Here is a 26,187-nt window from a genome sequence, read left to right as displayed (position 1 = left end):
CGTGAATAGCGCACAGATTGGTGTCTTCGAAGAGCCCCACCAGGTAGGCCTCGCAAGCCTCCTGCAGCGCCATCACCGCTGAGCTCTGGAAGCGCAGGTCGGTTTTGAAGTCCTGGGCGATTTCTCGCACCAGGCGCTGGAACGGCAGCTTCCGAATCAGCAGCTCGGTGGACTTTTGGTAGCGGCGGATTTCGCGCAAGGCCACGGTGCCGGGCCGATAGCGGTGAGGCTTCTTCACGCCACCGGTGGCCGGAGCACTCTTACGGGCCGCTTTAGTAGCAAGCTGCTTGCGCGGCGCTTTACCGCCAGTGGACTTGCGAGCCGTTTGCTTCGTACGAGCCATTTACAAAGAGAGCACACACAGAAGCGTAGTGAACTGAGATCAAGTGGCCTTTAAATATAGTGAGAAACATTCTGATTGGTCCTGTAATATTTCAAAAGTCCCGCGCGATAAAATCATTGGCTGAAGAGTGACCAGACTGATTGGTTCATTACTAGACAATCTTATTGGATGAGTTGCCCCACCGCCCATCCTGTCCTTTTCGTTTCAGTTATCTGCAGCGACAAACTGTCTAAAATTCTAGCTCATCCAGTCCTAAAGAACAGGGTGCATAACAAAGCATCTAAGGATTTTTAAAATGTAAATTCCGATTCGGTAAGTTTGAGTGGGACTTGAAATTCTGCATTCCTGACGGCCTCGCAAGTTATCAATGCTGGTGAACACTCACTAAACCACCAGAAACGTTCACTGACTCATGTCGGGAAATAATGCTTATATTCAAAGAATGAGAATTCCATGCTATTTTGTTACTGGCGAACAGCAAGTTTCCTTGCCCTTTGTTTTCTAAGTCCAAGTCACATTCCCACCGTGCCTGTTCTCAAAATGTCTTAATTCGGTTGGCCTGAAGTTTCACTTTGTATACTCCGAAATGTAGGTTCTAAAGGAAGGTGTTATTTTCTCGAAACTTTTTAATACCATTAGGCTAGGAGGGGCGGTGGCTCACGCCAGCATTTTGGGATGGGACGATCACTAGAGGCCAGGAGTTCAAGACAACCCTGGCTAAAATGGCGAAACCCCGTCTCGCATAAAAATACAAAAACTAGCTGGGCGCGGTAGCAGACGCCTGTAATGCCAAGTACACAGGAGGCTGAGGCATGAGAACCGCGTAAAGCCGCGGGGTAGAGGTTGAAGTGAGCCGATATCGCGCCGCTGCACTCCAGCCTGGGTGACAGAGCGAGACTGTCTCAAAAATAAACCACTCCGAACGAAAACCAAAAAATATCCGTAACACAAGCAAGTTATCATCCTTTCTTGTGAAACTGTGAACTCTGAAAAATGCCATTTCAGGTGTAAGCTACGTTTTCTGATTTGAGTGGAGTTTACTTGACCTCCGCCTTATCATGACTCTCGGTTATTTTGGCAACAGGACGGCCTGAATGTTGGCCAGGACGCCTCCCTGAGCAATAGTGACGTTGCCCAGCAGCTTGTTGACCTAGTCGTTGCGAATGGCCAACTGCAAATGGCGGGGGATGATGCTGCGGGTCTTGTCACGTATGGCGCTGCCCGCCAGCTCTAGGATTTCGGCGGCCAGGCACTGTAACTACACCGGGGCGCCGGCTCCGACCGGCTCAGAATAATTGGCCTTTCGAAAAACGACAAAATCTGATCTATTGGAAACTGCAAGCCCGGTAGCGATGAACAAGTTTTTTAGCTCCGTTTTCCACGTCCGAAAATAGCGACCTATGAAAGCAGCTGAAAACTGTGAACGACAAGCAAACTGGAATGGCGCCTGAACAAATCCTTTTATACAAACCGCAAGGCTGCAATAGGAAGCTATCCTATTGGTCACTTATGTTTTGTGCTTTATCCAATAGAAAAAGAGAACATAAATTCCACATTTGCATAAACCCCACCCCTCAGTGAAACCGTGTTTCTTTTGTCCAGTCAGAAGTGAGGAATCTTAAACCTTCATTTGAATCTCGGGACTATAAATATATGGGCTCTGAACTGTTCTCTGTGGTGGAGAGTGTTAGTAGCGTTTCTATTCTGTTTAGGAATAGCAATGCCTGAACCATCTAAGTCTGCTCCAGCCCCTAAAAAGGGCTCTAAGAAGGCTATCACTAAGGCGCAGAAGAAGGATGGTAAGAAGCGTAAGCGCAGCCGCAAGGAGAGCTATTCTATCTATGTGTACAAGGTTCTGAAGCAGGTCCACCCCGACACCGGCATCTCATCCAAGGCCATGGGGATCATGAATTCCTTCGTCAACGACATCTTCGAGCGCATCGCGGGCGAGGCTTCCCGCCTGGCGCATTACAATAAGCGCTCCACCATCACCTCCAGGGAGATCCAGACGGCTGTGCGCCTGCTGCTGCCTGGGGAGCTGGCTAAGCATGCTGTGTCCGAGGGCACCAAGGCAGTTACCAAGTACACTAGCTCCAAATAAGTGCTTATGTAAGCACCTCCAAACCCAAAGGCTCTTTTCAGAGCCACCTACTTTGTCGCAAGGAGAGCTATAACCACAATTTCTTAAGGTGGTGCTGCTGCTATTCTGTTTCAGTTCTAGAGGATCAACTGAAATGTTAGCGAAGGCAAGTTTTAGAGCCAAGGTAATAACTGGGACGGGGCCGCGCGCGGTGCCTCTCGCCTGGATTACCCAGTATTTTGGGAGGCCGAGGCGGGCGGATCACTTGAGTTCTGGAGTTCGAGACTAGCCCGGCCAAAGTGGCGAAAGCCCGTCTCTACTAAAAATACAAACGTTAGACGGTCGTGATGGCGCTCTTTCTCATCTGTCTTTAGCAAACTTCTTTGTTCCCCCTGGGTAAGCCTTCGGGTACTATGTCTAATTCCTTTGATAAGGCCACTACTCCCTCCCTGGTCTAGTACAGGAAACTTTGTTTTCTGGATAATGAAACAGGTAATGGAAATCAGGGTATAGTGTTTCTGTAGGGTTCATTAGCCGTTAACCTCTTGTGAGATGCGTGGGAGGGAAGCAGAAAAGTCTAAGCGACAAAAGGGCATTGTAGGCATATTTGCTTCTGCAGCTTGCCTGTGCTGTAAATTCTTACCTCAAGTATTGAGGAAACAGCGAAGTCTGATTTCCCGGGCGCCTTTGTACGGAATATTTCCCGCTCCACAAAATGAAATCGCAGTAGTTATGCGTTATAATTGTTTGTCAATGACAACAGCTATGTAGTTTACATATTTCATGCATCCCAGAAATCCAGATTCCCATTTCCTAGGCCACTTAACATTCGGATTTCCAGCTCTGCGAGATAACAAAAGGGTTTGGATTTTGTGCCCTTCCCCATCTGGCGCCACTGCAAAGCTTACTAGGAGGGCCGCATTTGGAGAAGGAAACCTTTTTCGAGAAATCCAGGACGCCAAAAACAATATAGCTAACAAAAGGCAAGAAGAGCACTAGTTGAGGAGGAAAACTCACTGGGCCAATTCTGGGTCTGGGGCTGGGGGAAGAAATGCAAGAAGAAAAGACACTTGTTGACTGCACACTAAGTAGGAGGGGGTGGGGGAATCGGAGGGGAGTATTTTCAGCGAATTTATGAGCATTATATGTAGGTGACATTCAGCAGTGTCTTTGGATGAAGAAATAAAGTTTCTCAAAGTTTTTTTTTGTTTTGAGAAAGGGCCTTGCTCTGTCGGCCAGGTGCCATCATAGCTCACTGCAGCCTCGACTTACCCAGCTCAAGCTATCCTCTTACTTCAGCCCCTTGAGTAGCTGGGACTACAGAAATGCGCCACCACACCCAGTTAATTTTGTAATTTTTTTGTGGAGGCAAAGGGTCTTACTTTGTTGCCCAGGCTAGTCAAGCGAACTCCTGGGCTCAAGTGATCCTCCCGCCTTGGCCTCCCAAAGTGCTGGGATTATAGGAATGAGTCACCGCGCCCGGCCCAGATTTAATTTGTAAGAATCTTTTAAAAGAGATGCTGGGCCGGGTGTGGTTCAGCTCACGCCTGTAATACCAGCACTTTCGGAGGCCAAGGTGGGAGGATCACTTGAGCCTAGGAACTCAAGACCAGTCTGGGCAACTTAGTGAGACCTTTTGTCTCCACCAAAAATTTAAAAATTAACCACGCCAGGTGGCACATTTCTGTAGTCCCAACTACTGGGGAGGCTGAAGTGGGAGGATCATTTGAGCCTGGAAGGTGGAGGTTGCCGTAAGCTGTGATGGCACAACTGCGCTCCAGTCTGGGTGAGGACAGACCCTGTCTCAAAAATAAAAAATAAAAAATAATCTGGATGCCACACAAAATGTCAGTGAACAACTGCAAGTGAAGCACTTCCCATCCTAGTACTGTATATGCAAACTACCCTTGTGAAAGTGACGCTTGGCTTAAAAATCTACATTTTTTTTTAATTATAAAACGACCACCTCCCCCAAAAACATTACTAAGGAAGTGAGGCTGCAGTTTAAGAAACTGATATTTAGGATCTTTTCCCAGAGAAGTGAGACCTGGTAATACAAGCATTTTCAAAATGAACTTTTGGGCCAGGTGAGGAGCGTCATGCCTGTAATCCCAGCACTTTGGGAGACCTAGTCAGGAAGATCACTTGTGCTCACAATTCGCGACCAGCCTAGGCAACATGGCGAAATCCAGTCTCTACAAAAAATTAGCTGGGCGTGGTGGCATATGCCTATAGTTCCAGCTACTGTAGAGGCTGAGGTGGGAGGATTACTTGAGCCCGGGAGGCAGAGGTTGCAGCAAGCCAAGATCGCGCTGCCACAGCCTGAGCGACAGAATGAGATACGCACCCCCGCCAAAAAAAAACAGCATGACTCATTAAAAAAAATTAAAAAAATATGAAGTTTTGAAGTAGAAATTATTTTGTCGTATGTTCTTTCATAAATTTTTTGCCTGCCTGCCTTCTTCCTTTGTTACAGAACTCCAACACTTACCCAAAGGTAGCTGTTGGGTCAGGGTTTCTGTACTATAGTCCCTTCTGTGGTGGCCAGAAATATGTTACAGGAAAGAGGTCCCCATCCAGACCCCAAGAGAGGGTTCTTGGATCCCACGCAAGAAAGAGTTCATGGTGAGTCCGCAGTGCAAAGTAAATGCAAGTTTACTAAGAAAGTAAAGTGGTGAAAGGGCAGCTACTCCATAGACAGAGCAGGACATTCCCGAAAGTAAGAGGAGGAAGGCATCCACCCTAGGTACAATGCTTGTATATATGGGGAGATGTGCTCTGCTACAGGGGTTTGTGATAAAGGATTGATTTTGTTAGTTACTATATTTTGCAAGAATCGACATTATTATCTTTAAACAAAATTAAAAATGGCTTTGTTCTCCAGATATAGGGATATCTGGACACTCCCAATTCTGAGTCTGTTTAGTAAACATTATTTATTTGTTCCCTTAACCGTAAACATCTAGAAGCTAGGAATGACTGACTTTCTGGGAATGCAGCCCAGCAAGTCTCAGCCTCATTTTCCTAGCCCTCACTTAAAATGGAGTTACTCTGGTTCAAATGACTCTGACACTTTTCTTCTCTTTTTTTCTTTTTTATTTTTGAAATCAGAAATCAAGAATACTTGATGTTTTATCTAAAGCAATACCCATAATTGATAAGCCAAAACAAAAACCTAGGTCTTCTAACTCAAAACTAGAATGTTTTGCTGTCTCTGCTGATACTCGGCTGATGGTTAATAGGTAATTAACAAACAAGCCTTGCTATGTCCCCTTCAGTTTATTACCATTAGATCATATGCCTACTGTCAATCATATTAATCCACAACTATGCATTTCACAAAACTTACCATAAAAATTCACAGGTTTCCCGCTTCCGTCGAGTTTTCATTTCTGAAGGGTCCCATGTAATATAAAACTTATATTAAATACATTTGTTTGCTTTTCTCTTGCTAATCTTTTTTTTTTTTTTGAAACTGAGCCTTGCTCTGTCACCCAGACTGGAGTGCAAATGGCGCGATCTCGGCTCACTGCAACCTCCGCCTCCCAGGTTCAAGAGATTCTATTGCTTCACCCTCCTGAGTAGCTGGGACCACAGGTACGTGCCACCATGCCCAGCTAATTTTTGTATTTTTAGTAGAGACAGGGTTTCACCGTGTTAGCCAGGATGTTCTCAATCTCCTTACCTCGTGATCCGCGCGCCTCGTCCTGCCAAAGTGCTGGGATTACAGACGTGAGCCACTGCACCCGACCAATCTGTCTTTTTGTAGAGGGGCCTCAAGCATGAACTTACTGATGGGTGAGAAAAAAAGAATTTTCTTTTCCCCTACAATATGAACATTAATTGTAATTTTATCATTCAGGACATTTTGGTGACCAATCTTACAGAAATTTTATCTTGTGCAAGTCTATACAAACCAATACGTAAAGTGAGATTATATTTCACTTTTCTAGTATCCTTTTAAATTAATAAAAGAGATTCTAATGATTATTTTCATTACTGCATTTCATTCTAGGGAAGTAGATAATTGCCCTTTATTCATTGACCTTCCCTTTTTAAAAATTATAAACCATGTTACCATGAAAATGCTTTTCAGTAGTTCTCTACACACAAGATTGCTGTAAGGGCAAAAATAGAGATAGGAATCATGCATCCATTGACATACATATTTTGGTTTTTAATGTATGTTACCAAGTTGCCTCTTGAAAGTCTGTTTACATTCTCACCAACAGGGTGTTTTTTCCTGACATCCACAAATGCTCTTGAACAGTGTGTGTGTTGGTCTGTTCAAATTGAAGACATGAACAATTAAATCTCATTGTTGTTTTTATTTTTAAGACAATTATTATTTGAGACTGTACATTTTGATTAATAACATTTCTTCTATTATGGTTTGATTACTCATGATTCTTGCCAAGTTTCTTTTGGGATGTTGCCTTATATACATTATTTTAAATAGATAGCTCCATGTATTAAAAGATTATTATGTTTTATGCTATGTCAGTTACATTTCTAAGATTTTTTTTTTTTTTTTTTTTTTTTTTGAGACAGAGTTTCGCTCTTGTTGCCCAGGCTGGAGTGCAAGGGTGCGATCTCGGCTCACTGCAACCTCCGCCTCCAGGGTTCAAGCAATTCTCCTGCCTCAGCCTCCCCAGTAACTGGGACTACTGGCATGCGCCACCATGCCTGGCTAATTTTGTATTTTTATTAGAGATGAGGTTTCTCCATGTTGGTCAGACTGGGCTCAAACTCCCGACCTCAGGTGATCCGCCTGCCTCAGCCTCCCAAAGTGCTGGGATTACAGGCATGAGCCACTGGGCCCAGCCACTTTTCTAAGTTCTTTACAAGTATAAATTCATTCAGTCTTCACCAAAACTCAATGAAGTGTGAGTACTATTATTATCATTGTTTTACAGATTAGAACAAGTAATATACCCACTTACTGAGTTCTATACATTTGGTAATTTTTTTGTTTCGTTGTTCTATCAATTATTGGGGGAGGGGTGTTAAAATCTCTACCTTCAAATCATGTATGTGTCTATTTCTCCTTTTGGTTCTATCAGTTTTTGCTACACATATTTTGCAGTTCTGTTATTTGGTACATATACATTTAGAATTGCTTGTTTTTCGTATTGGATTGACCCTGTTATCATTATGTAATATCCCTGTCTGTTCCTAGTAATTTTCTTTGCTCTGAAATATACTTATCTGATATATCATCCAAAAGACCACCAGGATGGCCAAAGAGTAGAAAGGAGAGATTTCCTGGCGATACTAATTTGCAAGCCAGGAAGAGATGGTCCCAGAACCTGCCAAAATTACTCTCTCTTTGGGGAGAAGGAGCAGACTGGTTACTTTTATGCTTCATAGGATATATATCACACAATAGAGCCATACATATTCAGAACGTTTGGGGGGGTAGTTATATATATTATGAGGGGTGCCAAGTGCACTCACAATGGATAAACACATGTAACATACCTCCCATGTTCACTTTGAGGTTAAAATTTAGGTTAAGATGAGGTAGAATTTAGGTCTTTACATCAAAAGGTGAACTATAGGAACAAAGACAGTTTATGTGCTGCCTCTATAAGCTGGCTGAAAATGGCTTAAGGTCTACAGTTACATGTAAGAATAGAATGTGTGTCAAGGCGGTCCTCTATCCAATCAGAGTTGTAGTGGCCTGGACTGAAATCAGTTAGGAGGGTTTCTGATAGCTCCTATAGTTAAGGAATTTAGCAAGTGTGAGTTTTTTGGTGGTCTTTGGAATTTAGGAATTTGCCATGCCAGCCAAGCTATGAATGCTCAACCAGTAGGTAACTTTGTTTCCTTAATCTTAGAGTCTGTCTTAGTTGGTATAGGGGCATCTATTTTGGTCTTTCAGATCACAGATATTATTAATACAGATACTCTTGCAGTTTTGGGCTGATGTTTATATGGCTTATCTTTTTTGCAGCCTTTAATTTCAACCTGCGTTATGTTTATATTTGAAGTGAGATTCTTGCAGACAGTGTACAGTTGTTTTTTTTTTTTTTTGAGACAGAGTTCACTCTTGTTGTCCAGGCTGGGGTGCAGTGGCACAGTCTCAGCTCACTGCAACCTCCGCCTCCTGGGTTCAAGGGATTCTCCTGCCTCAGCCTCTTGACTAGTTGGGATTACAGCCATGCGCCACCACGCTCGGCTAATTTTTGTATTTTTAGTAGAGACAGGCTTCACCATGTTGCCCAGGCTGGTCTCGAACTCCTGACCTCAAGTGATCCGCCGGCCTCGGCCTCCCAAAGTGCAGGGATTACAGGTGTGAGACCCTGCGCCCAGCCAAACTGTTTTTTATGGGTGTATTTACACCATACACATTTAATGCAATTATTGATATCTTAGGGCTTAAGTTCATGAAGGGTAGTGTGGGAACCATAGTCTCCTGGCCCACTAAATGTTTGCCAGAAATCACTGACAAGGCAGATTGATTAATAGGTGAAAAGGCATACCCAATTATCTAACGTGTCTACGTGGGAGGATTCAGAATTAACTACCTAACTTTCCAGTGAGTTATAGACGCTTATATACCATTTTCAGATCACAGAAAGAATTGGGGCTTAGATTCTGGTAAAACAGGTTATGCGAGGCAAAAGAGGTTTGGCTTGCAAAGGTGGCCTTGTTATGTAGGTGAAGCCTCCCTCAGAAAGAATAGATGGTAAATGTTTCTTTTACGATTTTTAAGTGTCAGACTCTCAATCTCTCCTGGATCTGGGGAAAGGTATAGAAAGGGGAGGAGGCATGGCTGCATTAATGGAGATTCTCTACAGATGTAAAATTTTTCCCATTTAAGGCAGCTTTGCAAGCCCATTGCTGCCTGCTGGCCAAGCAGCAGCCATTTCAAAATATGTCATAGAAATATATTTTGGGGTAAAACATTTTGATTTCCTTTAGACTGGTGGCTTTATAAGAAAAGGAAGAGACACCTGAGCTGACACACATACTCTTGCTCTCTCAACATGTTATGATGCTGTAAGAAGGCCCTCACCAGATACTAATGCCATGCCCTTGGCTTCCCAGGTTCTAGAACAGTAGGAAATAAATTTCTTTTCTTTAAAAGTTAGCCAGTCTGTGGTATTCTGTTATAGTATCACAAAATGGACTAAGTAACTACATTATGATCATCTTAGATGACTGATCCCTCCTACATCATACACATACACAGGCCACATTTGGAACACTGTTAGAGGTTCCACTGTCCAGTAGCAATGTACTACAAATTATATATGTATTTTTAAATTTTTGAATATCTTCAATAGTATATTTTCTTTAACTTTTATAGTCAAAATGTCATTATAACATGTATTCAATATGCATAATTATTAGTGAGATGTTTTACATTCTTTCTTCATACTAAGTGATATGGTTTGGATATTTGTCCCCTCTAAATCTCATGTTGAAATGTAATCTCTGATGTTCAAGTGAAGCCTGGTGAAAGGTTTTTGGATCGTGAGGGTGAACCCCTCATGAAGCGCACTCTTCAGGGTAATGAATGGGTTCTCACTTTGAGTTCACAAGAGATCTGGTTCTTTAAAAGAGTGTGACACCTCCCCCATCTCTCTCGCTCAGCTCTCACCATATGATATGCCTACTCCCTCTTCACCTTCCACCATGATTGGAAGTTTCCTGAGGCCTTGCCAGTAGCAGATGCCTGCACCACACCTCCTGCACAGCCTGCACAACCGTGAGCCAAAAATAATTACTTTTCTTTATTAATTAGTCAGTCTCAGGGATTCCCTTATAGTAATGCAAGAACGAACTAACACACTAAGTCTATTTCATATTTACAGAATAGCTCAATCTGAAGTACCCTTTTTCAACTTCACAGTACCTACTTGTAGCTAGTGGGCACTGATTTGGAGAGTGTTCAAGGGTGAATTGTATTATGCAATTAAGAGATTTTTTTTATTGTTTTTGCAAACCACAAGGCATCAGATTGTCTTACTTTCTCTGCTCCTGGTGTTGGAGTTGTTATTGGGAAACAACTTATTTTCCTCTTATATTTATATGGAATAAATAACCCCCAATATTTCCCTCCCCAATATCTGCCTTTTGTATGTTTTTTGAAGTTTGAAGGCAAGTGCCTAGAATTTACTGTTTTTGAAGCACTTACTGAAAGGATTGCCATCAAGTTGTTTTGCTAATAGCACATGCCAGGCACTCGTTGGTTTGCCAAATTCAAGGTAACTTGGATGAGAAGAAGAGTTTTTCTCATCCATGGCTCGGTGGAGTATATAGATTACTGATATTGTGACTGGATGTACTCCTGCTTTCTAGTCTGAGTTTTTGAAGCTACCCTTAATCTTGGTTTCAATTTTATCTAGCCCTGTACATATCCAAGGCTCTTTCCAAAATGGTCTACGGTTTGTTTAGGAAGTTAGAATAGCTGTACCTTCTGACCCATGGTTCCTGACATTTTCTGGGCTTCGAACACATCCAGCATTTTATCGAAGTATTTATCCTTCCTACTTGGCTGGCTTCTTCATTGCCCTCAGGTCTGAATTCAAATGACATTCTCCTGATGAAACTTTCTCTCCTTATTCCTATTCTTTTTTCTTATCTCCTTTATTTTTCTCCATAGCACTCATCACTTATCTCTACATTTTCACTATGTATTTACCTTATTGTGCACCTCCCCCTACAAGACAAGTAGCACCCTAAGGAAACAGGTTGTCTGCTTTTTCATTGCTATGCTCCCTGCACCTAGAACACTCTCTGGCACTTAGCAGGTTTTCAGTAAATATATGCTGAACTAATAATGCTGGATATACATCTCCCTCATGAACTCTCTAACTCCTTCTAATTTACAGTGATCAATCTTCTTTTCCATGTGCTTTCGTATGATTTATTGCTCAAAATCTTTATTTTGTGTGCAGAATGTGCACTGCTATGTAATCTTCATGTATGTAAGTCCTCCCTTCTCAGAGTATAATCTCTTTAGGGCAGTATCTGAGATAACTTTTTAACATCTCCATCATGAATCTTGCACCTTTTCAAAGAAAATGAGCCAGTGGTTACTGATGTTTACGGCTATTGTTGAGGGTGAAGATCATTATAATTTTGAAAAGGGAGGTTGAATATTGTAAAGGGAAAGATATCACCAGAGTCAGAAGACTTGGGAATTGGGAAAAGGCAAAAAACAAACTAAAAATGAGCACTTTTAGTCTCCTGACAGTTTCTCTGAATCAAATCCATAGTTCTGTGACAACGTTGCCTTAGAAGCAGATTTTTCTTTTTTGAGACGGAGTTTCGCTCTTGCGCAGGCTGGAGTGCAGTGGCATGATCTTGGCTCACTGCAACCTCTGTCTCCAGGGTTCAAGCGATTCTCCTGCTTCAGCCTATGCAGTAGCTGGGATTAACAGGCTCCCACCACCACGCCCAGCTAATTTTTTGTATTTTTAGTAAAGACTGGGGTTTCACCATGTTGGCCAGGCTGGTAACGAACTCCTGTCCTCAAGTGATCTGCCCACCTTGGCCTCCCAAAGTGTTGGGATTACAGGCATGAGCCACCGTGCCCGGCCAGGAGCAGATTTTCTTACACTCATGTTTCTTTTTCCTTCTGCCATCCTGTTTCAGTATAAGTAGACGACAGATAGAAGTAGTAGATACCTCAGAAATTCCTGGAGTAATTAATCCATCTTCATCTGTACTCCATCTGCTCCTATCTCATGGAATATCTCATGGAAAAACACCAAGATTTCTCTAGGCAATCTGTCTTGATTTTAGGTTCCTCAACAGGAGAGTCAGGCAATGACTGTAATAATATTGTCCGGGGCAAGGAAAAACTTCCCCTTTGCTCTCCCAAGGTTTATTGAAAATTACTGGCAAAACACAGATTAATTGGAGAAAAGGCATATACCTTTATTTCATCACAATTTTACAGGAGATTTTAGAATTAAGACTGAATGATACAGGGGAAATTGGCCATTTTTATGCTTAGGTTCAACAATATAAACAGCTGTATAGGGTACGATCTAATGCTAACAGAATGAGTGGGGAAGCCCCGCAAGGCTTGTCTGTCAAGATTCTTTTTGACCTCTCAGTGCAGCATTCCTTCCTTCTGGTTATCGGACAAGACCCTCTTTTAGAATGGGGGGATCTTATGACCTACAGGCAAACAAGGTAGGTTAGAGTAATATTTTTATGTTTTATGGCTGGCTCTGGGGAAAAGGAGTTTTGGTTTGTATGGCCTACCTTGAGGAGGAATTCTGGTTTCTATGGCTAGCCTTTGGGGAGAATGGGACTTAGAGACAGGAAGGCAGAAGGTCAGAGAAACACTTTTATAATAATAATCCCATTTTGAGTATTTCTGTATTGTGGAATGTTTGTTCTCTCATTTCCTGAAAGATTCCAGAGACTCCTCATTCAGTGTTGTGAAAAAGTTCAGGAAATGCAACTCAAAAATGTGCCACTGTATTATGCTGATTTCTTTGAACTGAGGGCACCTAGGAAACAGTAAATTCAAGGAGGAGCTTTCTCTGAACTCTTCTAATCAAAAATCTCAAAATTAAAAAAAATTCAAAAAGGAATTTAGTTGTTCAGATTCACTTCCCTGGGGAATCTCATCAACCAGAGAAGATTAAGTGTATCACAGGAGAGGACACTGGCGGTTAACACTATCTAAACAGACTTTGTCACAGCTGTCACCTATTCTTTGACACACCCATTTATTTTTCTCCCAAATCACATACTCTCCCCTAAGTTGCCTACATCCCCCTTCTCTCTCCCTTATGAATCAGAGAGCTTATAAGCTTCTACAGTTCACTGGGATTTGGGGTATTCGCTTTTCTTCCCTCCTCCCCCCTTTTTTTTTCTTTGAGACAGTCTTATGGCTTTGTCGCCCACGCTGGAGTGTGGTGGCTCTATGTGAACTCACTGCAACCACCTCCTCTCGGGTTCAAGCGATCCTCCCACCTCAGCTTCTCGAGTAACTGGAACTACAGGCGTGCACTAACTAGCAAGCCCGGCTTTTTTTTCTTTTCCGTTCCTTTTTTGGTATTTTACTGGAGACAGGGTTTCTCCATGTTGTCCACGCTGGTCTCGAACGCCTGGCCCGCCGTCCTCGGCCTCCCAAAGTGCTGGGATTACGGGCATGAGCCACTGCGCCCGATTTGAAGGACCTCTTAAATATCTATTTAGAAATTGGTAGGAGTCCACTCCTTTCCAAAAGCATGAGTCACAATCCTAGAAAAACACGAGCAGCTGAAAGTCAAAATAACCAGAACAAAACCTCCACTCGTGCTTAAAAAAGGTATTTTGACAAAATCCTAATTCGGTAAATTATTATTAGTATTCAAGTCGAAGGCTCGTCAAGCCAGACTGGGGATTGGGTCAAATATAAACCTTACACCAGACGGAAGGATTACATGCAAATGAAGGATGCAGATTCTGATTTCCCATTGGGTATTTCACATTAGCCAATGGGAGAATTCCCCACAGTCTACCTCCAGTCAGTATAAATACTTTTCTGCCTTCCGTCCTAATGTAGTTTCGTTACATTTTCTTCTGGCGATTTTTTCAGCTTATCTGAAGTAGCTATGTCTGGTCGCGGCAAACAAGGCGGCAAAGCTCGTGCCAAGGCTAAGACTCGCTCTTCTCGTGCAGGTTTGCAGTTCCCCGTGGGCCGAGTGCACCGCCTGCTCCGCAAAGGCAACTACTCCGAGCGCGTCGGAGCCGGCGCGCCGGTGTATCTCGCGGCGGTGCTTGAGTACCTGACCGCCGAGATCCTGGAGTTGGCGGGCAATGCGGCCCGCGACAACAAGAAGACCCGCATCATCCCGCGCCACCTGCAATTGGCTATCCGCAACGACGAGGAGCTTAATAAACTTTTGGGGCGTGTGACCATCGCGCAGGGTGGCGTTCTGCCGAATATTCAGGCAGTGCTACTGCCCAAGAAGACTGAGAGCCATCATAAGGCCAAGGGAAAGTGAAGTGTTAACGCTTCATACACTGCTGTTTTTCTGTCAGACGAAATCAGGCTAACAACAAAGGCTCTTTTCAGAGCCACCTACGACTTCCATTAAGGGAGCTGTTGTGCTTTAGATTATGCCGCCCATAAAGATGTTTTTGAGGTGTTTTTAATGGTTTTGAGTGTGGCACTTTTAGTAATTTGTCCTGCAGAAATTAGATCCATAGAAACCCCAGGAACTCTAGGTATGTGGGAGAAGTGCCATGCAGCACGAAAAACATGTTTACAGGGGTGATTCATGTTAAGTTTCACACACGGTAGTTACTACATTTTAGAGGAAAGAAATTACACCCATAAGTGCATTCCTAGCTATCTTTAAAATGGAAGTGTTAAAACCCGCATACCCCACACGTTAAAACAGTTTGAAAATGTCATAGCATTTGCTGTAGCAATTGATGGCATACACAATTGAGAGCATACACATTACCACTGAACATTTGAGTATGTATTTCCCAAAATAAGGAGCTTTTTTCCAGTTTGGGGATGTTTTGCTTTGTTCTGAGGTGGAGTCTCGCTCTGTAGCCCAAGCTGGAGTGCAGCGGCGTGATAACAGCTCACTGTAACCTCGAACTCGGGCTCAAGCGATCCTCTTGACAGCCTTCCGAGTAGCTGGGATTACAGGCGACAGCCGCCATGCCCGGCCAAGAGCATTTTTCCAATTGCCCACACTTCTTATGCCACGCCCAGGAAAATATCATTTTAAATAAAGCGCATATGCAAATTTCCCTAATCGTCTCCGATATTCTCTGATTTCTTTTTATATTTTAACTAGAAACAATTGGAGGCTTCCGCGTTGTTTTGTGTGGTTGTAAATTTTAAGACTTTAGGAAGCTTTTCCAGTACAAGACTTGTCCACAGTGGATATAGCAGCTAAGGGGTTAACAAAATGACGTCAGAGTAGCTACGGTAATGGACAGGAGCCCCTCTCAATCTGCAACCAGGCACAGAGATGGACCAATCCAAGCAGGGCGCGGGGATTTTTGAATTTTCTTGTGTCCAATAGTTGGTGGTCTGACTCTATAAAAGAAGAGTAGCTGTTTCTTCTCCACAGACGTCTCTACAGGCAGGCTTTTCTGTTTGTTTGCCATGGCTCGTACTAAACAGACAGCTCGCAAGTCCACCGGCGGTAAAGCGCCGCGGAAGCAGCTGGCTACTAAGGCTGCTCGCAAGAGCGCGCCGGCTACCGGCGGCGTGAAAAAGCCTCACCGCTACCGTCCGGGCACTGTGGCTCTGCGCGAGATCCGCCGCTACCAGAAGTCGACCGAGCTGCTGATCCGGAAGCTGCCGTTCCAGCGTCTAGTGCGAGAAATCGCTCAGGACTTCAAGACCGATCTTCGCTTCCAGAGCTCAGCGGTGATGGCGTTGCAGGAGGCTTGCGAGGCCTACTTGGTAGGGCTCTTTGAGGACACAAACCTTTGCGCCATCCATGCCAAGCGCGTGACTATTATGCCCAAGGATATCCAGCTCGCTCGCCGCATTCGCGGAGAGAGAGCGTAGACGTAAAGTTGCTTTTTTATCAGTTTCAAAACCCAAAGGCTCTTTTCAGAGCCACCCAATTATTCCAACGAAAGTAGCTGTGACAATTACGTTTTTGTTGTAACAACAAACTTCTAATGGACCCCCAGAAAGCTTAGACCATATTCTTAAAATTCTTTAACAGAAATAACGATTTGATCAGTTTTGCATGTAGGCTATTTCTAACCTCAAAGGTACTATTTGGAGAGAAGCTGTATAAGTCCACTGTCATTCAGGCCTCTAGCTTGCTATGATTAGCATTTTTCTAAACTTTGTAGGACTAAGAATGTAAGGGAAAAATCTGGTAAGTAGTTAACTGGCGCTTACTACGCATTTTTGCAAAGCTTTGAAAAGATTGGAAAGTTGAATCTTGTGAGTTCCAATGTCTTCCTCAAAATGCTTAGAAGGATTTTCTCAGCTCAATACATAGTCCCCTAGGTTTTTTCATATAATATATATATATATACTTTTAAATTCATTTGGCTGTTCACATTAACCTGAAATTTATTCTGGTGCAAAATGTGAGGCAGGGATCTAACTGGCTCTCTCATTTTATCCATAGCTAGGCTACCAACTTTAAATCTGTCAGTCTGTCGACCAAGCATAATTTAATCCCTTATATATGAATTATTTTATATGTGTGGCTTTGCTTGTAAATAGTCTAGCTGCTTGCATTGCTTTGTCTCCTCTAGGACTATGCACCATGACATGCCACATTTTTTTTTTTTTTTCAGTAGTTCTTGCCTGTAGTTAACTATTAAAATCTAGAATTTACAAGTTGTAACCATTTTCTTTCTGTTGATCTTGCTTTTCGGTTTTTTGGAGGTTGGGGATTGAGTACTGGAAGAAAATTTATAGGGATGGGAATACTGTATGTAAACAGAAGTAATGTTTACTGTAAAATTTTAATATTTTATATGATTGTAGTTTTTTTATCATATAGCTTTTACATCACATTTTGCAAACTAACTTTAGAACAACCACAGAATGTCCAACATTAAAACTACTCATTCCAAAGACCTTGCCTCACATTCTTTTTTACAATAAATATTTTTTACACCTAACATTCTTTCTTGGCCTACATCTAGAATGTAAATTGATGTACCATACTAAAAATCACCTGACCAACTGTCAACAACAAATCACACACACAAAAGATTAAATTTGAATTGCATCGTTTACTTTTTGGTTTATAAAGTAGTATTTGCATTTTAAAAACTATGAAAATGAATATGTCTGTGTGTTTTGTGTTTCGTTTTTCTTGACTCTTATACAAGCGACTCTACCTGGCATAGACATTTGTTATCCATAGAGTATGTTAGAGATGCCAATGGACTTGGTCTATGCCAACGTGACTACCCACAAGCTCTGGGCCCAGCTGAAGGTCAAGTATTTTCTTTCCAGTTATAGGTGTGCTGGATCTGATGTATAGTGCTTGACTTTTTATATTTTCTTCATCTGTAGGAAACAAAGGTGTTGGAGGTACTGGGTCTGACGAATAGCATAAAAGAAAAAAGTGACATTACTGTCTGAGGATCAGATGGACAGGGGGTGGTAGCTCAGTCCAGCTGTTCACTCCCTCACTTACATTCTTTGCCTCCTCCTCAACAGAACAAGGATTCTGCTGTAACTCTTCATTTACAGTTGATATTTTAAAATTAACGAATGGATGAAATTCTCATTTGTGAAAGAAAATTTATTGAGCATTTTGTATTTGTGAGTAGTGCAAACATGTTAATATTATATTAAGAATCTATTGTTTTGTATTAGAGGAGTAATTAAGGTGAGATTGGAGACAAAAAGGGGGTGTTGTTTGCAGAACATACCATCCAAAAATAGACCACTGTGGGATCAGGATTCTTTTGAGCTAAAGGCACTTCAAAAACAGCAATTTTAAGGGAATTCTTCTAACCTTTTCTTTCTGAAAACAGGAGATAAAAGTTCCAATGTGAAAAATGCTCTCCTTGTACCAGGAGAAAAGAAATATTCTTCAGCACGGAGTCATAGATGAGATAACTCTGCACAAACACAGCAGGGAGTCATAGCCGAGAGACTTCTATACACAAACAAACCTTGTTAAAATAATATTTTCCTTTAATCTCCTCATATGGTTTACTTTCCCACAATTGCCTCTCTTTAACTTAATGTGAAAGCATTTAGCTTTTGCCATTTCTTTGGGTCTTCACTTTTTCATGAGGGTTCTCCTGTCCCATAAAATTTACATTAAATACATTTGTATGCTTTCATTCAGCTAATCTGTTTTATGGCAAATTAATTATCAGGTCCAGTTGGAGACCCTAACAGAGTAGAGGTAAAATTTTGCCTCCCTACAACATAGAGATTGTGTGCATTAAATGTTGATTGTTCCCAGTTGTTCAGTTTGTCAGGCCTCTGAGCCCAAGCTAAGCCATCATATCCCCTGTGACCTGCACGTATGCATCTAGATGGCCTGAAGTAACTGAAGAATCACAAAAGAAGTGAAAATGGCCTGTTCCTGCCTTAACTGATGACTTTACCTTGTGAAATTCCTTCTCCTGGCTCATCCTGACTCAAAAGCTCCCTCACTGAGCACCTTGTGACCCCCACCCCTGCCAGCCAGAGAACAAACCCCTTTGACTGTAATTTTCCACTATCTACCCAAATCTTATAAAACGGCCCCACCCCTATCTCCCTTCGCTGACTCTTTTCGGACTCAGCCTGCCTGCACCCAGGTGGAATAAACAGCCTTGTTGCTCACACAAACCCTGTTTGGTGGTCCCTTCACACGGACGCGCCTGAAACAGTTTAACAGGGGTTTTCCTGCCCAGTCAGGACAAAGTGATGTTATGCTGCAGGCTGAAGTTTACAGCTAATGCTGTTGAAGTCTAAAATCAGTTTTGGTTTGTTAGATTTGGATGAGACGGCTAAGATTCTCAGAGAAAGAAGTCAAGTTTGGGGTGCCTTTTTCAGACTTAAAAATTTAGCAGTAGCCCTTGCAGTTTTTCCAATAGAAGTGATTTACGAATGTTTTCAGGAAATTTAAAACAACAGCGAGAACCGTGTGTGGAGATTTGAACTACACTCCAGGCTTGGCTATAGGAAAGCACAAAGGCTGCTATTGTATTGCACCTTGGAAAAGAGAACAAAGGAATATTTTCGGACAATTTTAACATGTCACGTATGAAAAGCAAAACAGAATCTGTCAACACCTTTTACGTTATTACAGGCTGTGATTTTAAAAAAACAATCCTTACTAATACATACATAGTTGCTGCTAGCGATATAGTGTTGGGAGTAAAAACACGGAAGTGAGAGTTCAGGACAATATCCCAACTGTGAGCAGATTTTTTAAGTAGTAACATCTAAAATTAAACCATATTATGTAATATTTATTTCTTTTCCACAGTCTCTTTTCTCATGCCTCGTTCACATTAGCTAATTAAAAGTAACCCGATTTACAGATGAAGGCACGGTTGCAGTGAGCTAACAATCACCCTCTTCTGAACGAGACAGTACAGTGTGAAAGATAGCAAAACTCCACCCCCATCCTCTTAGGGCTCTGGCTGGACCAGCAAATTAAATTAATATAAAATGGATTAACAGGAGAAAGGTATATGCATTTATTTAACACAGGTTTTACGTGACACAGGTGCTCTCATAAGGTAATGAAGGCCCAAAAAAGCAGTTAGCTACTTATATAATGAATTGGACAATTAGTAAAATGTAAAAATGCGCTAAAGCAAAGGGATTTAGGCTAGAATATATAATTGTGTAGAGAAGCGACCAGCAAGGGCTAGTGCAAGGTTTGTACAGAATTCTCTTGGCCTCAGCCTCCCATCCTTGAGCAGAATGTTGCTTTTTTTAAAGTACAGTGAGAACATCTTTCATATAAGAATTTCACCTACTGCTTCTAAGAAACAGGTCAGCTTTCAAGTAAACATAAGGCCAGAGTGATCGTTTCAAGCCTGCTCTTTCGAGTACCTTTAAATAGTGAATATGTCTTCAAGCACTTGAAAGACTTAAAAAGTTTACCACTCTGGCATATTAATGAAAGCCCTTAATATAAGCCCTTACTAAAATTCTCAGTCGAGGGTATAAATTCAGATTCAAATAGTAGTGTCGTAAACGGGAGGGAAAAACTAAAGGGATTAAAAAGTGAAACTATTGTGTTCTCCCTTGCAGTCCTTAGGTCACTGCCCCGCGAGGGGCGGAGCGAAGAGTGAGGCAGCAACGCCTCCTTATTCTCGCTCCCGCTTTCAGTTCTCAATAAGGTCCGATGCTCGTGTATAAATGCTCGTGGCTTGCTTTGTTTTTGCATAGCTGGTTTCTTTATTCTAAGCTGTTTAGCGATGTCTGGTCGCGGCAAAGGTGGTAAAGGTTTGGGCAAAGGAGGTGCCAAGCGCCACCGAAAAGTGCTGCGGGATAACATCCAAGGCATTACCAAGCCAGCTATTCGGCGCCTTGCTAGGCGTGGTGGGGTTAAACGAATCTCCGGTTTGATATATGAGGAGACTCGTGGTGTTCTCAAGGTATTTTTGGAGAACGTGATTCGGGACGCCGTGACCTACACGGAGCACGCCAAGCGCAAGACTGTCACTGCTATGGATGTGGTTTACGCGCTCAAGCGTCAAGGACGCACTCTGTACGGCTTTGGCGGTTAATTTTTTCGTCAGTTTCCTCCCAATGGCCCTTTTCAGGGCCGCCCACTCCCTCTCAGAAAGAGCTGTGATCGTGTTCTTTCGGGTGTTAATATCTTAATGGCTTTACTCGGCTACTTTACCTAGTATGTGGAACTATTAAGCCAGCTGGAAGAGACCAGGTTCTTTGGTTTGAGTGGCTGCTAAAGCAGAAGTCCACTAAGCAGAAGAGGTCTCTGGGATAAGTGACCTATTAACTTTAATGCTACAGTTTTGACATATCACGCAACTTAACCGTGCATCGCGAGTCCAATAAATTGAGTCCTCGGCTTTTCAGTTTTAAAAACCTTGCATTATTTGTGAGAGAGCCTAAGATGCTTGCCGCCTGCAACTGAGTAGGTGGGTTAAAATAGATGTCAGGTGTTTTCCCAGGCGTATCTGACTTAAGCAACGTCCGCAAAAGCTGTACTTTTAGCCTCCGTAGTAACACCTGCCGTCCTTAACCGCCCCCTGCCCGTAGCGCCAGAAGCCTTTACTTCCATTTCTAGTTGAGCTTGGCGTCCTGCTGAGTGACGTCACCTCTCCCTTCCCTGGAGGTTAAAGCTGCTTTGCTATTTTCAGTCCTCAGGCTGGAGGCTCTCCTAAGCAGGCTGCCTACGCAGTTTGTAAATTCCCACTTAGTAGACTAAGGGAGTCTGTTTTATAAATAAGGACGCAAATTTCCTCTGACTCCGAGGTCCGTGGCAGTAGCTATAAGATGGAAGCTCCTCTGATGAAAGATTCTTAGATGACTTGCATCTTCACTGTACGTGTGAACCCAATAGTCTTCTATTCCTGCCTTAAATTGTAAATTCCAAAACATTTAATTGTGAAAGTTTCAAACTGTACCACCTAGGAAGTGTTTCAAAGTTAAGTGACCAGATTTTTAGAAGTCAGCCAAATATTCAGCATCTTTGATTTAATAACAGAAATATATTGATGGCTACTTCAGAAAAAAAATCAACTTTGTTGTCTGGTTACTTTGCTAACAAGCCTCTCCTGACAGGAGGACATAGTGAACAGGCAGTTGAATAAGTGAGTTCAGGTGAGAGGTCTGAGCTGGAGATAAAAATGTGGGAGTCATCAGCAGATAGATAAATGCTGAGACCAGATGAGATGGCTAAAAACTGAAACATAATGTAGTGCAGCATTGTTTGTAATAGTAAATGAGTGGGAACTGTAAAGTTTTCATCAGAAAGGACTAGAGTGTGATCTGTATATCCATAAAATAGAGTATGTCTCTACACAGCCCTACTAAAGAATGAGAAAGCTGTACTCCACTACATACTCTGGTGTACTCTGGCTCAGTTCTTGGACTTTTCTTGGCTAACTCAACTAGCCTCACCACTTACATGCTCTGTGCTCTGTGAAATAGTTTGTTCAACAGAACACCACGGCCTAGCTGTAAGTGCCACGTTAACTTCTAGCAATGTCAAAGCCTGTGATAGTGGCAGCATCCGGCTGTTTCTCATTCCCAGGATGCCTAACCACCTCTTCAAATTCTATCAATTTGCTTCCACCCCCTTCAAGCTTCAGAACGAAACATAAAGCTTAAGAAAAATAGGCCCGGCACGGTGGCTCACGCCTGTAATCCCAGCACTTTGGAAAGCTGAGGTGGGTGCATCATCTGGGGTCAGGGGTTCGAGACTAGCCTGGCCAATATTGTGAAACCCCATCTCTACTGAAAAAAAAAAAAAAAAAAGCTGGGCATGGTTGCGGACGACTGTAATCCCAGCTACTCGGGAGGGTGAGACAGGAGAATAGCTTGAACTCGGGAGGCAGAAGTTGCAGTGAGTTGAGATCATGCTATTACACTTAGGTCTGGGAGACGAGTGAAAATGTCTCTAAATAAATGTTTGCAATTATAAACCATCTCCCTGACTTTAAATCTTTAGACTCATATACAACTGCGTATTTGATGTATCTATTTGAATATCTAATGGGCATCTCAAACTTGTCCAAAATAAGTATGTTTATACATAAACACCAAGTCTGTTCTTCCTCTGATATTTGTCACGTCAATCAATAGAACTCCATTCTTCAAGCAGCTTGAGCCAGGAATTGTGCAATGTTGTTTGTCCTGAGCTTCTTACAAGTTTCATCCAATGCAGTCAGCTCTGTTGAAAATCAATCAGAATTCCTTTCATTGTTTTCTTTGCTGCTTCTCTAGGAGCAAGCTGCCATGGCGGTTTGTCTGAATGACCACAGTGACCCCAAACTGATCTTTGTTTTCACTTTTAATCCCCCTGTCATACAGTTTTTTTTCTATCCAGCATCAACAGTGATCCTTTTTGAAGGTATTATGTCCACTGTCTGCTGAAAACATTCCACTGGCTTTCCATCACCTTCATAATAAAAACCAGCATCCTTATCATAGCCTACAAGTAAGATGACCAACCATTACAGTTTGCCTGACTCTCGGGTTTCTCAGGGTGTAGGACTTTCAGTGCTGAAACTTAGAAAGTTCCAAGCAAACTAGGGTGAGTTGCTCAACCTACTTAGGAGACCCTACTAGATCTGTACTCTGGCTACCCTCTGACCTCATTCTCTTCGGAGTTCTTTCTCTTCACCGACCTCCTTGCTGTTTCTGGAATGGACCAAGCATTTCCAGCATCAGCACCTTTATATTTATTCTTTTTCCCTAGAAGGGTCTTGTCCTGGATATCTGAATAGCTCTAGATCTCATTTCATTCAAGCCTCTCCTCAAATACCAACCTTAAGAAAGAGACCTCCCATAATCATTCTTTGTAAAATAATAAGCTTTTCTGCTCATTTAGCATGTATATATAGCTGACTATCCTCAATAGCATATATATATATATAACATTTCCCCACCTATAACTATATATGTAACAATATATTTAACAAAAAATACATATAACTAGATATATTTTATTTTGTGTTTGTTCTCTCTCCCCCAACTAGAATATATTTTTTGAAGGTAGGGACTTTGTTTTGTCCCAGAAGTATCCCTAGCACCTTGAACAGGGCTGACGTTTAACAGGTAGTTTATGGAGGTTTGTTAAATGAATGCATGCGTGAATATTCTATGTAAGTCTCCAGGGTCCCCACTAAGCCCACTAGAATGCTAACACAATCAATTCCCCATCTCATTCCTTGACCTGCCACTGCCTGAAGCAATCAGCGTGCAGTTTCTCTTTAGAAAATCTAGGGGGATAGTCTAGGGGTTGCAAATTAAGCAACATTATGTTTGTTCTGAACAAGGACTGCATGAGTGTTAGGATTGAAGAAGGACCAAGGTGCTGGTGAGTATGCCTAAGATGCGTATGACCTATCAGCAATGCTATGAACTAAAAAGGCCAGGCAAAACATAACAGGAGCTAGTCATGGCTATTGTTACAGAGACTGTACCTCCCGTATGGGTAATCTATATCCACACACCCCTCTACATTGACTCTGGAATTCAGGAAAGGGAATTAAAATTTTCTAACTTATGTACCCCAATGATTACAACAATATCTGGCATATGAGATCAATAAATATCTTTAAAATACCAACAAAGAAAGACCCACCCTCCATACCAGGCTCATTTTTGCTCCTCTGATTCCTGAAACCATTCAGGATGCAGCTATGAATTCTCTCCATTGTCAGTTTTAAATTAAGCCAAGCTGGGTACTTGTGTAATTCCTCAAGAAATCCTGGATGAAAACTGTCAGGTAGAAAACAGGATCTCAAAATAAAGAGACATCCATCACTGAAGCTAACATAGTGAGGCTGAAATCAGTCCTCTATAACAATGGTACCAAAAACAGCACAATGAGAGGCATTTGTGAATATTTACTCAGATGACAGTAAGATATTTCCCTATCAGCTAACCTCAAGTTCACATCCCTTTTCCAGCTGAGTTCTGAAGCTAGATGTACTTAACTGGAACACATAACTGCATCAGGAACATCCTTTAAAACTATGGCTACAATGGCTTGACTGGACAAACCCCAGGCTTCCAGGTTTAGCACAGGTGGCCCTTCACAGACCAACATTGCCTATGCTACCAACCTCATGTCCTGCCACCCTGCTTGCACCATTTCTCTCTCTGCATATATAAAAATATATGTGTATGTATATAACCAGCTTTATTGATATTTAATATACCACAAAATTTGCCCACTTTAGGTACAATTCAATGAATTTTACCATGTTTTCTTAGTTGTACAACCATCATCACAATTTAATTTCAGAATATTTCTATCATCCAAATTTCCATTTCTACGTAAAGGAAAAAAAAAAAAAAAGGCAAACTGCTGAAGGCCGCGTTAACACTGAAAAAGGTGCCTTTTCTCTCTAAAACAGATTTTAATCTCCCCTGAATTTAGTGTTCTGGGTATTCCAGGAGTCTGAATGAAGTTTCAATTTTCAGGGCCTTTTTAATAGAGGCAAATTGTATTGGTGGCGATAAATTTAGTATTGCTCTCAGTACATGATTGAGGGATACTTAAATGTCTCATTTAATAATCCCTAAAAAAGATTTTTTTTTTTCCTGAAACAGGGTTTTATCGTTTCTCAATAAGCTTCTTAGCTTCCCCTCCAGCTCTCTGGCTTGCCTCAGGAAATATTAGCTCATCAGTTCTGATTGGTTGACAGCTACGAATGGCGCTCATTGATTGGGCAGCGCTTCTCTTTGTCCCTTGGAAACTAATACAAATTTTTAACACTACTTTTTTTCCACTCATTCTTCAGAGTTGGAATATCGTTGCTCCCCTACCCACATGTAGTGAGTGGAGGGCAAACTTGGAGTTCCCGTAATCTTTTCTTTTTAGGATGTCAGCTCAGTATCATTCATGTTAATTATACATTGAGCTTCTTGGCTTAATGGATACAGTTCTTCTTTTGTTTAGTTGGGCGGCCCTGAAAAGGGCCTTTGGTTCAGAAATGCAAGCTGTGGAGAAATCAGCAACCTTAACCGCCAAAGCCATAAAGGGTGCGTCCCTGGCGCTTGAGCGCGTAGACCACGTCCATGGCAGTGACCGTCTTGCGCTTGGCGTGCTCCGTATAGGTGACAGCGTCACGGATCACGTTCTCCAAGAACACCTTGAGCACCCCGCGAGTCTCCTCGTAGATCAGACCAGAGATCCGCTTCACACCGCCACGCCGGGCCAGACGCCGGATGGCCGGCTTGGTGATGCCCTGGATGTTGTCACGCAACACCTTGCGGTGGCGCTTGGCACCCCCCTTGCCCAAACCCTTCCCGCCCTTACCACGTCCAGACATGACTTCCCAAGAAGTGAACCAAGAGCAAGTGAGAGAGAATGGGGGAACCGATCTTTATATATCTACGTTACCCCTTCCCCCACCTCCAGCGGACACTGAGAATGAAAAGCGCGCAGGCGGGAAATGTGACGCCTACAGTCCCCTCCCTTAACCCCTCCTCCAAGCCCCAAGAAATGGCGGGAGCAGCGATTGGGGGAGGGTGGGGAGACGGGGGTGGGACCAAGCTGGCTTGACCAATGGCCTTTATTTCCTTAACAGAGCTACAGGCTTTGAGGAACTGGGTTAGGAATTAAACGTAAACCCATTCTGACTCCAGAACTATTTTAAGTCGATTTTTTTTTCTTTTTTTTTTTTTTACTGAATC

The 26,187-nt window shown here is 42.5% G+C and overlaps 4 protein-coding genes across 4 annotated transcripts; 3 read left to right on the top strand and 1 right to left on the bottom strand.

The window, feature by feature from the left end:
• Window positions 1-2,013: 2,013 nt before the first annotated feature.
• Window positions 2,014-2,496, top strand: LOC116459896 (histone H2B type 1-B). Its single transcript, XM_032140656.2, has one exon. The coding sequence runs from the start codon at window positions 2,064-2,066 to the stop codon at window positions 2,442-2,444; it is 381 nt and encodes a 126-aa protein (XP_031996547.1). The 5' UTR covers window positions 2,014-2,063; the 3' UTR covers window positions 2,445-2,496.
• An 11,444-nt stretch (window positions 2,497-13,940) lies between these two features.
• Window positions 13,941-14,911, top strand: LOC116459886 (histone H2A type 1-B). Its single transcript, XM_032140644.2, has one exon. It carries the CDS (start codon window positions 13,994-13,996, stop codon window positions 14,384-14,386), a length of 393 nt encoding a protein of 130 aa, XP_031996535.1. The 5' UTR covers window positions 13,941-13,993; the 3' UTR covers window positions 14,387-14,911.
• A 562-nt stretch (window positions 14,912-15,473) lies between these two features.
• LOC116459878 (histone H3.1) lies at window positions 15,474-20,599 on the top strand. The gene is made up of 2 exons (XM_032140634.2): window positions 15,474-15,857; window positions 20,258-20,599. Exons 1-2 carry the CDS (start codon window positions 15,511-15,513, stop codon window positions 20,577-20,579), a joined length of 669 nt encoding a protein of 222 aa, XP_031996525.2. The 5' UTR covers window positions 15,474-15,510; the 3' UTR covers window positions 20,580-20,599.
• Window positions 20,600-25,344: 4,745 nt separating this feature from the next.
• Window positions 25,345-25,858, bottom strand: LOC131382129 (histone H4). Its single transcript, XM_058432397.1, has one exon. The coding sequence runs from the start codon at window positions 25,821-25,823 to the stop codon at window positions 25,512-25,514; it is 312 nt and encodes a 103-aa protein (XP_058288380.1). The 5' UTR covers window positions 25,824-25,858; the 3' UTR covers window positions 25,345-25,511.
• Window positions 25,859-26,187: the final 329 nt, after the last annotated feature.

The sequence above is a fragment of the Hylobates moloch genome, unplaced genomic scaffold (genome assembly GCF_009828535.3).
Source record: "Hylobates moloch isolate HMO894 unplaced genomic scaffold, HMol_V3 SCAFFOLD_20, whole genome shotgun sequence".
NCBI classification, from domain to species: Eukaryota; Metazoa; Chordata; class Mammalia; order Primates; family Hylobatidae; genus Hylobates; species Hylobates moloch.
The sequence above is the reverse complement of the archived record's forward strand: the minus strand, read 5'-3'. Positions and strand labels throughout refer to the sequence as shown.

What these genes read in the sequence shown, in the direction of transcription:
- LOC116459896 (XM_032140656.2), top strand. Translation starts at nt 2,064, where the DNA reads ATGCCTGAACCATCTAAGTCTGCTCCAGCCCCTAAAAAGGGCTCTAAG.
- LOC116459886 (XM_032140644.2), top strand. Translation starts at nt 13,994, where the DNA reads ATGTCTGGTCGCGGCAAACAAGGCGGCAAAGCTCGTGCCAAGGCTAAG.
- LOC116459878 (XM_032140634.2), top strand. Translation starts at nt 15,511, where the DNA reads ATGGCTCGTACTAAACAGACAGCTCGCAAGTCCACCGGCGGTAAAGCG. An exon ending in CTTTGCGCCATCCATGCCAA is followed by an intron (nt 15,858 to 20,257) that starts GCGCGTGACTAT and finishes CTTTATTCTAAG; the next exon opens with CTGTTTAGCGATGTCTGGTC.
- LOC131382129 (XM_058432397.1), bottom strand. Translation starts at nt 25,823, where the DNA reads ATGTCTGGACGTGGTAAGGGCGGGAAGGGTTTGGGCAAGGGGGGTGCC.